Source organism: Lissotriton helveticus, chromosome 10 (assembly GCF_964261635.1).
Source record: "Lissotriton helveticus chromosome 10, aLisHel1.1, whole genome shotgun sequence".
In the NCBI taxonomy this organism is placed as follows: Eukaryota; Metazoa; Chordata; class Amphibia; order Caudata; family Salamandridae; genus Lissotriton; species Lissotriton helveticus.
In genome coordinates this window covers 725,104,662-725,118,715 of record NC_136071.1, presented here as the reverse complement: position 1 = coordinate 725,118,715, position 14,054 = coordinate 725,104,662, and the positions used below count along the sequence as shown (strand labels likewise).

Genomic DNA, 14,054 nt, shown 5'->3' with positions numbered 1-14,054 from the left:
GAAGCATTTACAGCCTTCCAAAAGGCAGTTGGGTCTCTGTTTCCTGAGGCGGATATCAATGCTTGCCAGGCCTCATGCTTCAGGGTTTTCTCCCTATTTTTAATTGCACGGCGATACAGATGTCTAGCCTGTCGGACCTCACATCGGGATCTAGGTATGGCGTGTAAGACCTTTTTTAGAGATTTTAACGCAGATGTACAGCTCTTATCAAACCACCCTTTAGGTTTGTTAGGGCCTGACCTGAACTGACGGCAGAGTAGATGCTTTAAGGATGCTTGAATCCTTGAAAACGAATCCAAGATTGTCAAGGGATCTTCCAAAGGAGATAAGCATATGTCAATCTCTTCCTTTCTTGACATCAATAATTTATCAAGAAGCCCAGCAGGATTAACCTTATCCCATTTAAGGGTGTAACCGTTGGTGTACCCAAGGGAAATAGGTTGTTGATAGATGGGACAGATATCCCTAAGTGCCTGCTTATGTAGGGGCTTGTTTATAGTAAATGAGATTCCATACTGGTTGCCATAAATATCATCTAAGGTTTTCCATGATGACAGTAAATGGGCGTGTGTTTTGGCGAAGAGAGTAAAATCTATCACAGTGTTACAGCCCCTCCCATGAAACGTTGGCTGAAAAGGTAGGGGTGGTGAGCATAAGTCGTTAATATATGACAAGTTAAAATAAAAAAGAAAATTATTTCAAATATCCCCCGTTTTAGAATGGGTGAAATGATTCGGAGTATCATCCAACAGGGACCCGAGGCCGCAAAGTCCCTTCGGGCCGTGCTGGCAGATATTACAATTGAAATCACCCAACCAAACAAGGACACACTCCCCGCCTTCAGATTCTTTTAGAGTGATAATCGTGTGGCTCAATTCATCTATGATTCGAGATAGGTTTTCTAAGGGCACATTATTATAAAAATTTATTAAAATCAGATTGACAGAGATACCCCATCTGATCATAACAATCTGATAGAATTCAGAGGGAATGTGTTTCAACACAGTGAGTCCACTGGAGATACTAACATACACACATAAACCGCCCCCGTTTCTCCCCTGGGGGCTTGTTAAAGCTGGTGAATGGAAGGTCTGAAACCCAAGGAGATGGACAGGATTTAATGCTCATGTTTCCTGGAAACAAAGGATGGTGTAATTATTCACTAATTCCAACCATGGTTGGAAACCAGTTTTAATTGCCAGGCCTGCCACGTTCCAATTAAGAACTAAGTGGGGTAAAGATTCCGATATTTGTACAGGTTTCATGGAAACGGCCCCTTTTTCTTCACTGTTAGCAGACTTCAAGAGCACAGGAGATGCCCCTAAACTAGGAGGCAAATCTGGTTGTGGTAAACATTTTTTCCCAGATGTTACTTGTGGGGGCTCAAATGCCCTAGTAATGGGGGTGGATGTTACAGTGGTAGCTTCATTGATTATTTTACGATTAAACGGTTGGGTACATTCTAGTTGGGAATCAGGTAACGCCAGTCATTCATTATCATCTAAGCCAGAGAGTGGATCAAATGGATTATATAATGGAATATTCCAATGCCCATTTGGATTTGTGTGATGGTGTGTATTAGCCGAAGGGAGAAAGGGCCTATTGGGACGTTGGGGTGGGAAAAAAGGTGGGACATTGTTGGCTTCGTATCTTGGCGCTGTGAGTTGAAAATTGTGAAAGGGGAATTGGAGAGGATTGAGTCTATTCAGGGTTGATGGAAAATTTAGAGGGGTCATCAGAGCTTTAGGATAGAAATAGCTCAGAATGCGAGATGAAACACTACCCTCATCTCTCCCTGGGAACCAATCACTAATATGCGTTACAACTCTATGATCCCTGAAATTAATTATCACAATGTCCCCTTCGATATCTTTTGGTCGGGGACCCACCCAATTACATCGTCTAACAGACACTATATCTCCATTTAAGTGTGGTGGGAGAGGTCTGTTATTACATAACCAATAAATGGCTTTGTTTTTAAGGCTAGTGTAGGTTTCTATACTTCCTTCTGCCACAACTGGAACTCCGGTCAGAATGATGCTTCAGGGGGTAGGTCTACATAATTTCTGCTATTAGATTGTGCCGTATGCCTTTTGGGTGCCTTAGTTGGAGCTATAGTTTTAGGAGTGGGGGATTTCGAGGGGCCTATTTTAGATTTCTCTCTGTGTTGATGTTGTGACAGCTCCGATGTAGGAGGAGCGGTCTGGAGAATCACTGATTTGGGTGTAGAGTTGTCCGCTTGGGGCCTGGTTGTTCTCTGTGCTGGACATTTAGTTAACGGGTGGGTGACCTGGGAGTTAATTTGTTTAGGGACCTCTTCATTGGAGGTGGTAACTTCCAATAAACGGTTAATTTGATCACCCAGCCTTTTGACTCTCTCTGTAAGCGGTAGCAGAAGAGATTTTAAGAGGGATTCCGTAGCCTCCATTAGCCCTTTTAAGGACATACCTTCGGAGAGTAGGCCTGGTATGGGCCCTAATGGTACATCCCTCAATGGATCTATTGGTACCTCCCTCGATAAGTCTGCTGATGGTAAAGGTGTTTTTAAACATTTACCCCCTTTTCTGTCCCCGCCTTCTTCCTTCTTTTTTTAGAAGGTGGTCGTTGGGCTCCTTGATACCTTTTACTATGTGTATTATCTTTTTGAACACTAACTACTTTCGGGGAAAGCGTCTCTGGGACTACTTCCAAATCTACTAGTGAAATAGATAGGAGAGGTGAAACGATTATATTTGTCCCTGAGGCTACTTCCAGATCTACTAATAAGTTAGATAGAGGAGGTGAAACGATCATATTTGACTCTAAGGCTGCTTCCAACTCTATTAATGAGTTAGATAGAGAGGATAGATCATTTATGTTGGAATCGTTGCTTATATTATTGGTTGATGATGTAAGGGACCTATCTTGCAGAATTAGGGGAATGCTCTCCATACTGCATAGCTCTAAGTCCGTATTTTCTGATAGGTTATTGTTTTGTGGTGCAATAGCTGAGTGTATTTGAACGAGGGATGAGGGTTTATCTTTTAAGAGTTCGACTGATAGCCGGCGCTCGGCGCGACGCTCAGCTAGCGCGATTTCTCGGTCTAACTTTATAGTTGCCCTTGTAAAGTATTTATCTAGGGGTCCTTTGATCGGGCCCCCTAGTGTAGAGGGTTTATCTTTTGGTGCTCACGTAGACATACTATAACCAGGTTTCACAAGAAATTACAAGAAAGCCGCTCTAGTCTGCTACGTAAATGTCAAAATGAAAATATAGTCATTTAGCATTGGCTGTCCATAGAGTCAAAAATGGGGTTGAGGTGAAGAGAACGGGGCTTACTGATTCAAGTTCAGGATGATCCAGGTCTAGAATTGGTCAAGAATCTCGATGCTAGTCTAGCAAATGAACCACTATTTGCCTTCAAGAAAGAAAATAATATTGCAAACCATATTGTTCGAGCTGCCATGCCCATTGCCAAACCACAAACGTTACGCCAAATGATGGGGATGCCACCCATTCTTGGACACCACAAATGTGGAAACTGTTTATGCTGTGAATCAACCATTGAAGGTTCTTTGTTCCAGCATAACGGAGTGTCATGGAAACATGACACGATGAGTAACTGTAAGAGCAAATATGTGGTATATGGCATTATATGCCCATGTCAATTGCTATATATTGGCAAAACCAACCAAGAGATCCGTCAACGGATCTCGCAACATAAATCAAGGATCAACAGGAAAGTTGAAAATGCCCCCGTGGTGCAACATTGGACGCGATTGCAGCATTCTGTGAGTGACCTCAAGTGGACAGTAATCTCAAAGATAGAGCGAAATCCCAGAGGTGGCGATTTAAATTTGACATTATCAAAACGTGAAGCTTTCCTTATCGTGAAGTTCGATACAGCAGTATCTGGACTCAATGAATTGAGTGAAATCTTCAAATTGTAAAGGTCCTATAATTAACCCATTCCCCAGTCCTGTGACGAAATGTATTCAGGCAAACACTTGTGTTGTTCGCTTATTTTTGAAACTCCGATCCGTAGCTCTTTTTGGATCCAGCCCAGTATTCTCATGTAACCCTGGCCACCGAATGGGCGGCTCCTATGCTCATCAGCCAGGTATATAGGCAGAGCAGTTTAACCAGAGCCTGCTACTGCGCAGGAGACGCGGGAGAGTGCTGTCTTGGACGCTGCCTTTTTGAAAACTCGACTCGTTTAAAACTAGTAAGTACTCTAAACTGGTAATCTGCTAAGTCACGCTCTGTTTAGACAGTTAAAATGAGTTTCTTACTCTGGCTTTTACTTATTTTTCCCTAGTTTAAAATCTACCGCTGACCGCGTTGAACAAAGATGTGCCGGTAAGCCCTGAGTTGTATTAATCCCTTATGCCACGCTATGTCTGAGCACAAACTAACTAACGCGTTTCACGCGTTTGTCTACTGCGGCTCTGTTAATGTAATTGACTCTTACACGCTTCATTTTCCACTCCAGCCCACAGGCGTCTTGAACTTAAAACAACCGTGTGCCGTACCTATCGTGACCACACGTAGCTGACTTGTTGTGCCGGTAAGCTGCCGCCCCCGCTTTAATTTACTTCCTCACGGAGAAAGTGTGCTGGTGGTTAATGGTATTCACTGTTTTTTTAGATGAGCTACGCGTTGAAAGCCTCCCTGTTTTCAGACGGTTTCCGCGAACAAGTGCTACTTTATCTCTTCGTAGAACAACGCTTTTTGGTAATGAGTGATATCTGATGTTTTTCGACCATGTTTTGAGATCATGCTAACGCTTTATAAGGTTATACTGAGTGTTGCGTTTCTTTATTTTCCTAAAGACACGTCCAGTGACAATAAACGGACAGCCTTTAGAGACGCGTTCTCCTACACCATTTTACTAGGTGAGATTCTCTCTTAAACGGGCAGCACTTCAAATTTAATATACAATCCCGCCCTTTCCTTAATAAATTTCAATTTCGCTTATAGGTCTACCACCGTTCAACGGTATCAACCAATCCCCACCTTGAGACTATTCATTCTCCAAAATACAGAATGTGAGTAAAGCCCTCCATGGATTACTCCGCTTGCGGTATTTTTAAGACTCTCTAAAACACCTTGCATTAGTCAGTTGTTAGTGTACAGCCTTGTCTGAGAAATTCTGGGTGGACACTGAGTGCAGGTGACTGATGTTGATCTTGTGACTACAATTAACTTTACCTGTCTGAGTTGTTTCTAATTTTTTCCCCTTTCTCTTTCTCTTTTCAATTTTGTAGAAAATCCCAAAGGCCCTGAAGAGAATCCCCACAAGTCATTGGGATTCGAAACGCGTAGGCCCTAGCCATCTTACTGTCTGCTTTAGTGATAAGCGTGAATGTTATGATAATTGTTGCTTATCACTAATTTTTGTACATTATCCTTTTCCCAAAAAGATCCAAGAAGTATTTTTTATACTTAACTATAGGAATGTACGTTAAAATTGATTGTGTATCAGAAGAAAGTATTTTCTAAGTGTTTTGCAGACACTGGCTTTTCTGGTTTTTGTATGGTATTGTATTATATTGTAAATATTGTATGTTTTGATAAATGTTGTAGCTCTCTTATTTAGTGCTCCCCTTCTCCCCTTGAATGATTGTTTACCGTATGGTTGTGATATGAGTGATATGATGAATGTTCATCCCCAGTTCTGATTTTGGTCAGTAAATTGTTTTTTTACATGTTTGTTCTCACAAAATGAAAAAGTATCTTTTGATGAAATCAGAAATAAGAATAAAAGCTATTAACTAGCATTCAGTCTTGAATATTTTCTCAAGTACTGTGTTTGAATTTATGTTACTGGGGTGTTATCAGTACTGGCAATTTCTCTTTTGTTATGTAGAATGAAAGAGGGCAGGCCCAGCCCAGCCTCCTGCAGTCCCTGACGGCACAGACGGCCCGCCCTTTGCCCGGGCTTCGCCCACGCCGTCCCGCGACGCGGAGGGAGTGCTGGTATTTAATGCGCCTCCAGGCGCGGTAGTGGGCGTGGCTACGCGGTACAATCCCGCAAGGGCTTCTGGAAGTAGTAGTCCCCCCGCTCGGCGGCCGCTAGTTGTTTAGGGTGAGCGGCAGCGGGGGGACCGACAGGCAGCTGATGAAAAGGTCCTGTCTATGATTCAGCGTGACCCAGCTCTCAACGGTGGTCCGATAGCCCAGAAGTGCAGTTAGGACAGTTCAAGCAGTGTCTCATTATTGCAAATGTATATTGACTGGCAACATTGAGTTTGCTTTGTTGTTGTATACGGTATTGAAAATGCTAATAAAAAAATAAAAAATAAAAAAGTTATAAGTTTGTGTCTCCCTTTGCCTCACGGAGAAGCCTATGACTGCTTGCCCTCACTAACCTGATAGTCAAGTGCAGAAACAGTTGTGCTTAGCTCAGTTGACAGAGCCATACTATGACAGACCGCATGATACTACTGGCAAACAACCTAAATCATCAGTTGGGACTCAGTAGCCCTTATCTGCAAGAAAGCCCTGCAAATAGGGTCTGACACTTCAACAGTACTTGAATGACCTTTATTCATACTTATACTTGTACTTAATTTACAGTTAACGGAAATCTGCAATTTTAAAATACTAATATATTTAAAAAAATCTACAGTCACCAAAAGCACAAATTTGAAAACAATACCTCTGATTCACAAACTAAAAGCTTGAGTGGTGTTGATGGCTCCCATATATTCCATACACAGAGGATGTATTTGTAATCCAGTCTAACAGCACCTGGATTTGCAGGCAACCCATGTACTGATATCAATACATGCCTTTGAACTTGAGAAAAGTGTAAGCAACATACTTTTCGATCTAATAGGATACAAAAATACAATTATTATTTATGAATTGTATTCCTCAAAAAAGAAACACAATTTCAAACCATTTTGATATCAGATGTTATTTATCCACAAGAGATTCAAACTAGAAATACAATACCCTTCGTTAATAAGCATACTGAAATCTAAGGGCCTAATTAAGAGTGTGATGACCCACGGACCACCAAACTAGTGGGGGCGCGTCGATGGCGGTCTTCCAACTGCCCTATTACAATTAGGGCAGTCGGACCGCCATTGACCCGCCGCAGTCGCCAAGTAACCACCGTTCCCTGGCGGTGTTGCAGAACTCCGGAGGCAGCAAAATGCTTGGCAGGGCCATCGCAGTCCCGCCAAGCATTTTACAAGATTCCTCTGCGCCACAATTTTCATGGTGGTTCCTCCTCCATGAAAACCGTGGTTGAGAGGAAAGAAAGGGGGTTCTGCAGGGCCCCTGTTGCTTCTGCGCCATGAGGTGCATGCAGGGGGCCACAACATGTGCCCCCCTGGGTGCATGCATCCCAGCTCCTGCACCCCATGGACTTAACAGTCCATGCAGTGCGGAAACTGTTTTTGGCGTTCCCAATGTGGTGCCCATTTTTAGGGCACCGCCATGGGAACGTTAATAAAAAGCCCGCCAGACAACAGAATCACTAGTTATCTGGAGGGCGACCTGGCCATAGGTTAGGCAGAGCGGCGAAAGGACAGACCACCAAACTCGTAATCAGGCCCTAAGTGTTTTGACAAAAAGCAGAAGGTAAAACCAATTCATTTTTACGAGAAAAATGACTTAATAAGTGTTTGGCATGTGAGAGACATCTTTCAAAAGTGGTGAATGTCCTTGTACTCCCAATTTAGTGTCTTAAGGAACGCTATACACTCTATAAAAGGCAGACTTGATATCTGCTGCTTTCTGGCAAATGTCTCACATCCATTAAATTCTATATAAGACCACAAATAATATTTTGAATAATTATTAGTTAAACCCCCTAAAACAAATGTCAGAACACAATCACAGTATTTGACCTACCATGTCATCAGGAATTTATCTTTCAATAATTGCTAACATTTAAACATTATATATCTTTTTCCCAAAAAATACTATCATTTCACCACTAATTTATCTTTCAATAAACGTTAACATTTAAACATTATGGCCCTGATTACGATGTCATTCGGAGTTGCCTCCGACCGACATCGCTGCGATGGGGAACCGACAGCCCTCTGGTCAGTGGTTCCGAGACCGCAATTCGGAAGCGAACGCACATGGTGCGGTCCAAAACTTCAATTTTTCAATGGGAGCTTGTGCATCTGACCAAACCCGCCCGCAACACAAGCTCCCATTGAAATTTTGCATTTTTACACATCCCTGCACCTTGTGGCAGGCACGTCCCAGTGCCTGCCACATGGTGCAGGGAGGTGAAGGGGAGCATCCCAGGGGCCCCCTAGTTGCCATATGTGGAGGGCCAGTGGGAAAGGGGCCCTGGTAGGACCCCCAAAGACACTTTATGACAGTAGTTCCATGTCGGAAAGGCCAACATGGACCTGCTGTCGGAAAGTGCCATCATAATCCCAATGAAGAAAACGCCATCCTTAAGGGATTATGAGGCCTTTCCGACTGGCCGACGGGCTCCTTGCACTTTTCGGAACAGAGTCGGATTTCCTAGCCGGCTTAAACTCCGACCACCATCATTGGAATAAGTCGGTCGGAGTTTAAACCTACAATGTCGTCGGAGGCTTTCCGACCGACATTGTAATTAGGCCCTATTTTCACCAAAAGGAATACTATAATTTAGAAAAATTTCTTATTTTAGGGTCATAGCCATTAAGACCATTCACAAAAAGAATAACATGGCCAGTATACAAATATGTAATTTTGATCAAATCTGATATTAAAATCCATGTGTTCTTAAATTGTTAATTATCAAAGGCAGGAAGAAAAGTCAGTTTACCACGCAAGAATGGTAGGTTTGTGTTTAACTGAAAGCAACCATCACTAATAGAAAGACTAGCTTCTTGAGATCGAAGTTTCCAACTTGATTGTTTCTCAGCTTGATTTTCTTCCAGCAACACAGCAACCACCTTTAAAAACAGGATTACAACTTTTAAGAAAAAATATATAATGAGTATACGCTCAAGCACTAAACTAAACATACACCATTTTATATCCTATGTGTTTTAGATTTGTTTAAGGGAAATGATGAATATCCAAATGCACACAAATAACATTAATAATAAAACATAATATGAATCAAACAAAAAAATTAATATGTAGAGCTTTAGAGTCATAAGTAACACTGACGTTTCAAAGGGGCAAAAGGTTTGAGCAGTTATCAAGTTTGATGTCTAAGAGCTTAAGCTGCTCAGTGGGATTTCTAAATAGTCACTCATTCCTGCATTAAAAGAAATAAAGGAGGCTTCTATTTTTCCTGATTTGGCTCTGCAGAGGTGTTTACCTAAACTACCCACGTCAAAGCCATATTACACATTTCATGATGAGTTTTTGCATTTTATGAACTCTCTGGTGTCTTCTACAATTACTAGCTCTATTCATCACTACCAATTAAGGGAAATATTATATATCATGCAAACAGTAAAATAAGCAAGGCTGGAATTTTGACAAAGAATCAGGAAAGGATTTCCTTAGAAATTCCAAACCATCAGCCACTCAGACTGGATAGGAAATTAATCCAAATCAGCTTCATTCTAGAAAGGCAATCACATTTGCTAGAAGCTCGCTTCAACCCAAGAGCAATCCAACAAACATTTTGTGCAGAACTGAGACATAAAGTAGACCAAGGAAATCTTACAATTTTAAGTTTTGCTGACATGATTTACTACTGCTTAATCCTTTTGAACTACCAATCCCCCTCCAACTCCAGCTGAAATGACTCCATATATAAGTGCAAATCTGCATCTATATATACCAGGTTGTGAAAACCTGGTATTGGAGTTCAGCAAAACAATCTACAAGGCTAAAAAGATAGTAAAAGTAGATGCTTGGACAGTGTTTGTGATCACCGAGTGGTGCAGTGGTTGAGAGGTTTCTGGAACGAAGGAGTAGAAGGGACATTTACTATGTTGAAATTCGGGGCCCACTGGCAGGGACCCAGCAAGAATACAAGATCAGGTGTTTCTCGAATTGGTGAGAGTTGCCATAGAAGACTATTTTGACATCAATACAGGGTCGTGGATACAGGGGTAGTGTGGGAGGGATTTAAACCATACATTCGGGGGGTTTGTATCGCCAAAAATGCAGACGTCCTGAAGGGCCTGCGTAATACATTATCTCGCCTTGAGAGGGAAATAGCGGCCTTGGATTCGAACTTACTTAAGCACGCCTCCGCTGAAGGGGAGACTCGGCGTTTGGCTTTGATGGTAGAATTCCGTGACGCTGCAGAGAGGGAACTATTATTTCTGGGTAAGCACCACACGGCCAGGAGGTACGGAGAGGGTGAGCGCCCTGGCAGAATATTAGCACATATCCTCCGCCCCCTCATAGTAAAGCTTATATAACAGAAATAATGGGTCCAGATGACCAGTTGGTGTATTCCATTCCGGAGATTTGCGACACATTCCTGTCCCATTTTAAAACCCTATACACCTCTAGGATAAGTAGTGATCTCCGTGCTCAGGAAGACTATCTCACTGAAATTGCGCTAGTCCATCTTGAGAAATACATGCAAGAATTTCTTGCTGTTCCCATATCCCATGAAAACATTGTAGAGGCCATTGAGGCGCTCCGTGGTTCGTCCGCGCCAGGTCTGGATGGGTTGTCCCCACGGAATTTTATAAAGCTTACATAGATATCTTGGTTCCGCATTTAATAGACGTTTATGCAGAAGCGCTAGAGAAGGGTATTCTCCCACCCACCTTTGGAGAAGCCGTCATCATCCTGCTCCCTAAACCGGGTAAAGATCCTTCGTTATGCGGCTCGTATAGGCCCCTTTCACTATTGAACCCTTTCACTATTGAACCTGGATTATAAAATATTGGCCAAGGTGATCGCAATCCGTCTTTCTTTATTAACGGAATACATTATATCTCCGGCCCAGTCTGGGCTTGTCCCCCATCGCTCCACTTCGCTAAATCTACGGGCCATGCTTGAGGTGATTTATAGGATTGACCCCGAGATTCCAGCAGCTGCGGTATTGCCTGATGCCTAAAAGGCCTCCGATTCCTTAGAATGGCCTTTTTTTATTTTGGTGATGCGTCGCATGGGTATGCCCGAGGGTTTTGTTTCCACCACCACCCTTTTATACACTGGGCCCTCTGCCAGGCTGCTTCTTAACGGAACGATTTCCCAACCATTTCACTTGACTCTCGGTACAAGACAGGGCGGACCCTTGTCCCCTTTATTATTTATTTTAGCAATGGACCCTCTGATCAGACACTTTCAGGAGCGTAACTTACACCGCGGTCTGCAATTTAAAACTGGTCCTTTGTTGGTGTATGCATTCTATGCTGAGAGCCACTTTTCCCTCCTTCTCCATTGCGCCCGAATCTGCTGCTCCTTTAACGTTAGTTATTGAGAGTGTATAGGGCGCTCATTTAGTATCGAAAATGTACAAGGTATGCGTCTTAGCCCGCGCCTTCACTGATGTTAAAATTTGCACTGCGTGGGAGCATGACTTGGGCCATCCCATTTCGGACGACCAAAGGGAACAGTGTTGCAGAGTCACGAAGGAGGTATCCCTTAACAGCAGACACAAACTTCTGCATTTTAAATTTCTTCGAAGAATGTAGCACACACCCGCCTGGTCGCACAGAATAGACCCATCTAGGCCACACAATTGTTGGAAATGCTCTGCCCCTCATGCAGATTTTGCACATTTGACCTGGACTTGTCCCAGACTGCAGCTGTTTTGGGAACAGGTGCCTGCCACACTGGGAGTCATGATCTCCCTGTCTTTGACCCCCACCCCGGAAATTGCACCCCTTGGCTACATGGTTAACTTCCCTAAGAAAGTGAGGAGGTTTGCGGCGCTTGGGTTCCTGTTGGCAAAATGAGAGATAGCATTAATGTGGGGCAGGAAACAAGGACCCACACTAGCGTACTGTAATGTGAAGTGTGAAGTTTATGCATCTCTGATGCCCAGTTCCTCACGTCCTAAAGACATCTGGGGCCCTCATAGAGATTATATAGCTGAAAAAAACAGAGACTCTGATACACTGGTTGAGAGTGGCATTGTTCCGGAGGGGGTGGGCTGAGTGCACGGTCTGTGGGACGGATATTTCTGTTAATGTTGTACACTTTATTCATACTTATGTGCCTTGCAGTTCTCGGGGGTGCCTCCGGATCAAGGATTACGCATGTGGGGTTATGCCTGTAGATGGGACGATGCTCAGATTGTTGATCCCGAGACGTGTGATCTGGCTCGTAATGATTTTGTAATGCTCTGACATCTAGATTGTTTATACTGATGCTATACGTTCTGCCATGTTCATTACAATATTGCATTGTTGTACAATGAAAAGCATAACAATGTACCGCTATAGTGCTAAATTCCTGATTGTTGTAAATCAAAAATGAAAAATAAAGGTTTAAAAAAATAATAATTCTATAACCACAAATTTAAAGAAATTTCAACCACACGATAGTTAGCTAGATTGCTTCAAAATATTATACAATGGGGTGGACTACAATCACAAATTAGGTGTATGTATAATTTGTGAAGTCCCTGTTACAGTTCCTCTAATTTATACACTACTCTATTGAATGCACAAATTTCAAAGAAAACAAAAACATTTTTTCCTTTACATGTTTTTCTTTGCATTGAAAGAGTAAAAACCTTGATTGTTGAGACAGAGGAAAGTAGTACAGGACGGCTTTTTAAAAATGATGTCAAACACATGAGTAACACAAATAAATGGAGGAAATATCTATAATTATCACATATACTTATTCACCATTGGTGGCTTGATTCATGAGCTGTACAATCCTGCACCATCATAGGTGAGGATCTCAAAACAAAAAAAGAAGAAGGAAAATAATCTATAGCAACAGGAGTATTCACAGTCCACTATAGATGTGTCCCCAGTACGACACCCTCTTTGTTTTGCTTCATTGAATTGTTTACTTTAGTTGAAGATGTGTGTTTGCACAAATGTCCAAAAACTGTGTTGGTCCTATATGAAATTAGAGACAGGAGTCATTGTTAAGGACTACCGAAGTCTTTACCTTCATTAACAAAGGTCATGGGGACCCGCATTCCTAAGACATACTATAGAAAGCCAGGAAAATGAAGACCAACTGTGGTGGTGAATTTTGAGGTTTGAGGAACCTGTGGTACATCAAATTACATTTTGAGGGACATCCGCTACATTGTGAGGGACACCCCGTTTCCCAATCAAACGAGGGCTTTTAGAATGTGTTTATGGGCTTCTAAATGCAAGATCTAATGCTCTCTGCCATGTTTTTGATTACTTTGACCAGCATAGTACATGGATCTGCTGGCCTACATGTATCAACAACTACAGTTGATGGCAACTCTGCCCATTTATATAGGGCTGTAAGCAAACTAATGGTTGGAGGCACCTAACTATATTTCAAGGCATAGGTCAATTTACCTGCACAGCCAATTTGCCTGTACACCAGGTGGAGAAGCAGACTGTAAGACCTCCCCTGTAAACTCTTTGCAGTTTCCAATAACTGGGGTCTTTACTATCCGACTTTCTTCGATGGAGATGGAGATGGAGTGAAAGTGAGTAAGTGTGTGTGTGTGTGTGTGTTGAATGGTATTCAATGATGACAGGTCAGCAATTTGCCATTCAATATAAAATTACACTAGTTCTCTCCAGCTAGGTACTCATGGATTGTGGGAAGCTCACTTCCTCCAGGCAAAATCAACACTGGCTTCAGTTGGTTAGCAATGTTACTTGCCCTTGAAGTGAGAGGTCTATTCCTTTCCATGAAGTACATCAACCCAACCTCTTCTTCTAGGCAGGTGAAGGTAGCTGGCCTTATTTCAGAGTTCTAGTCAAGTTATTGGTCTTGAGGGAAATTGTGAAAGGCCCAGTCCTATTTGTGATATAATTCTGGAATAATGCCTTATGCTCCTCAAAATCGAGACAATGTACAACTGTTCAGATGCATAGGGGTCACCATGTATCTTATTCTGTGGGCAAAGGCAGGAAGCTTACACTTTCATCAAATTTCAGTCTCTCCTTCAAATAATGAAGATATCATATTCCCAGGCTTCCAATAAGGCAGGAAAGGGGCTGGATTCAACTGGCAG

The 14,054-nt window shown here is 42.5% G+C and overlaps 1 protein-coding gene across 2 annotated transcripts in view; it reads right to left on the bottom strand.

The window, feature by feature from the left end:
• Positions 1 to 14,054, bottom strand: part of DYNC2I1 (dynein 2 intermediate chain 1) — a 519,500-nt gene that overhangs the window by 240,054 nt on the left and 265,392 nt on the right. For both annotated transcript variants that reach the window (XM_078663277.1, XM_078663278.1), the window contains 2 exons: positions 8,769 to 8,898; positions 6,642 to 6,814 (listed from right to left, as the gene is read on the bottom strand). In XM_078663277.1, coding sequence (XP_078519403.1) covers positions 6,642 to 6,814; positions 8,769 to 8,898 — 303 coding nt within the window. The remainder of the gene's footprint in view (positions 1 to 6,641; positions 6,815 to 8,768; positions 8,899 to 14,054) is intronic.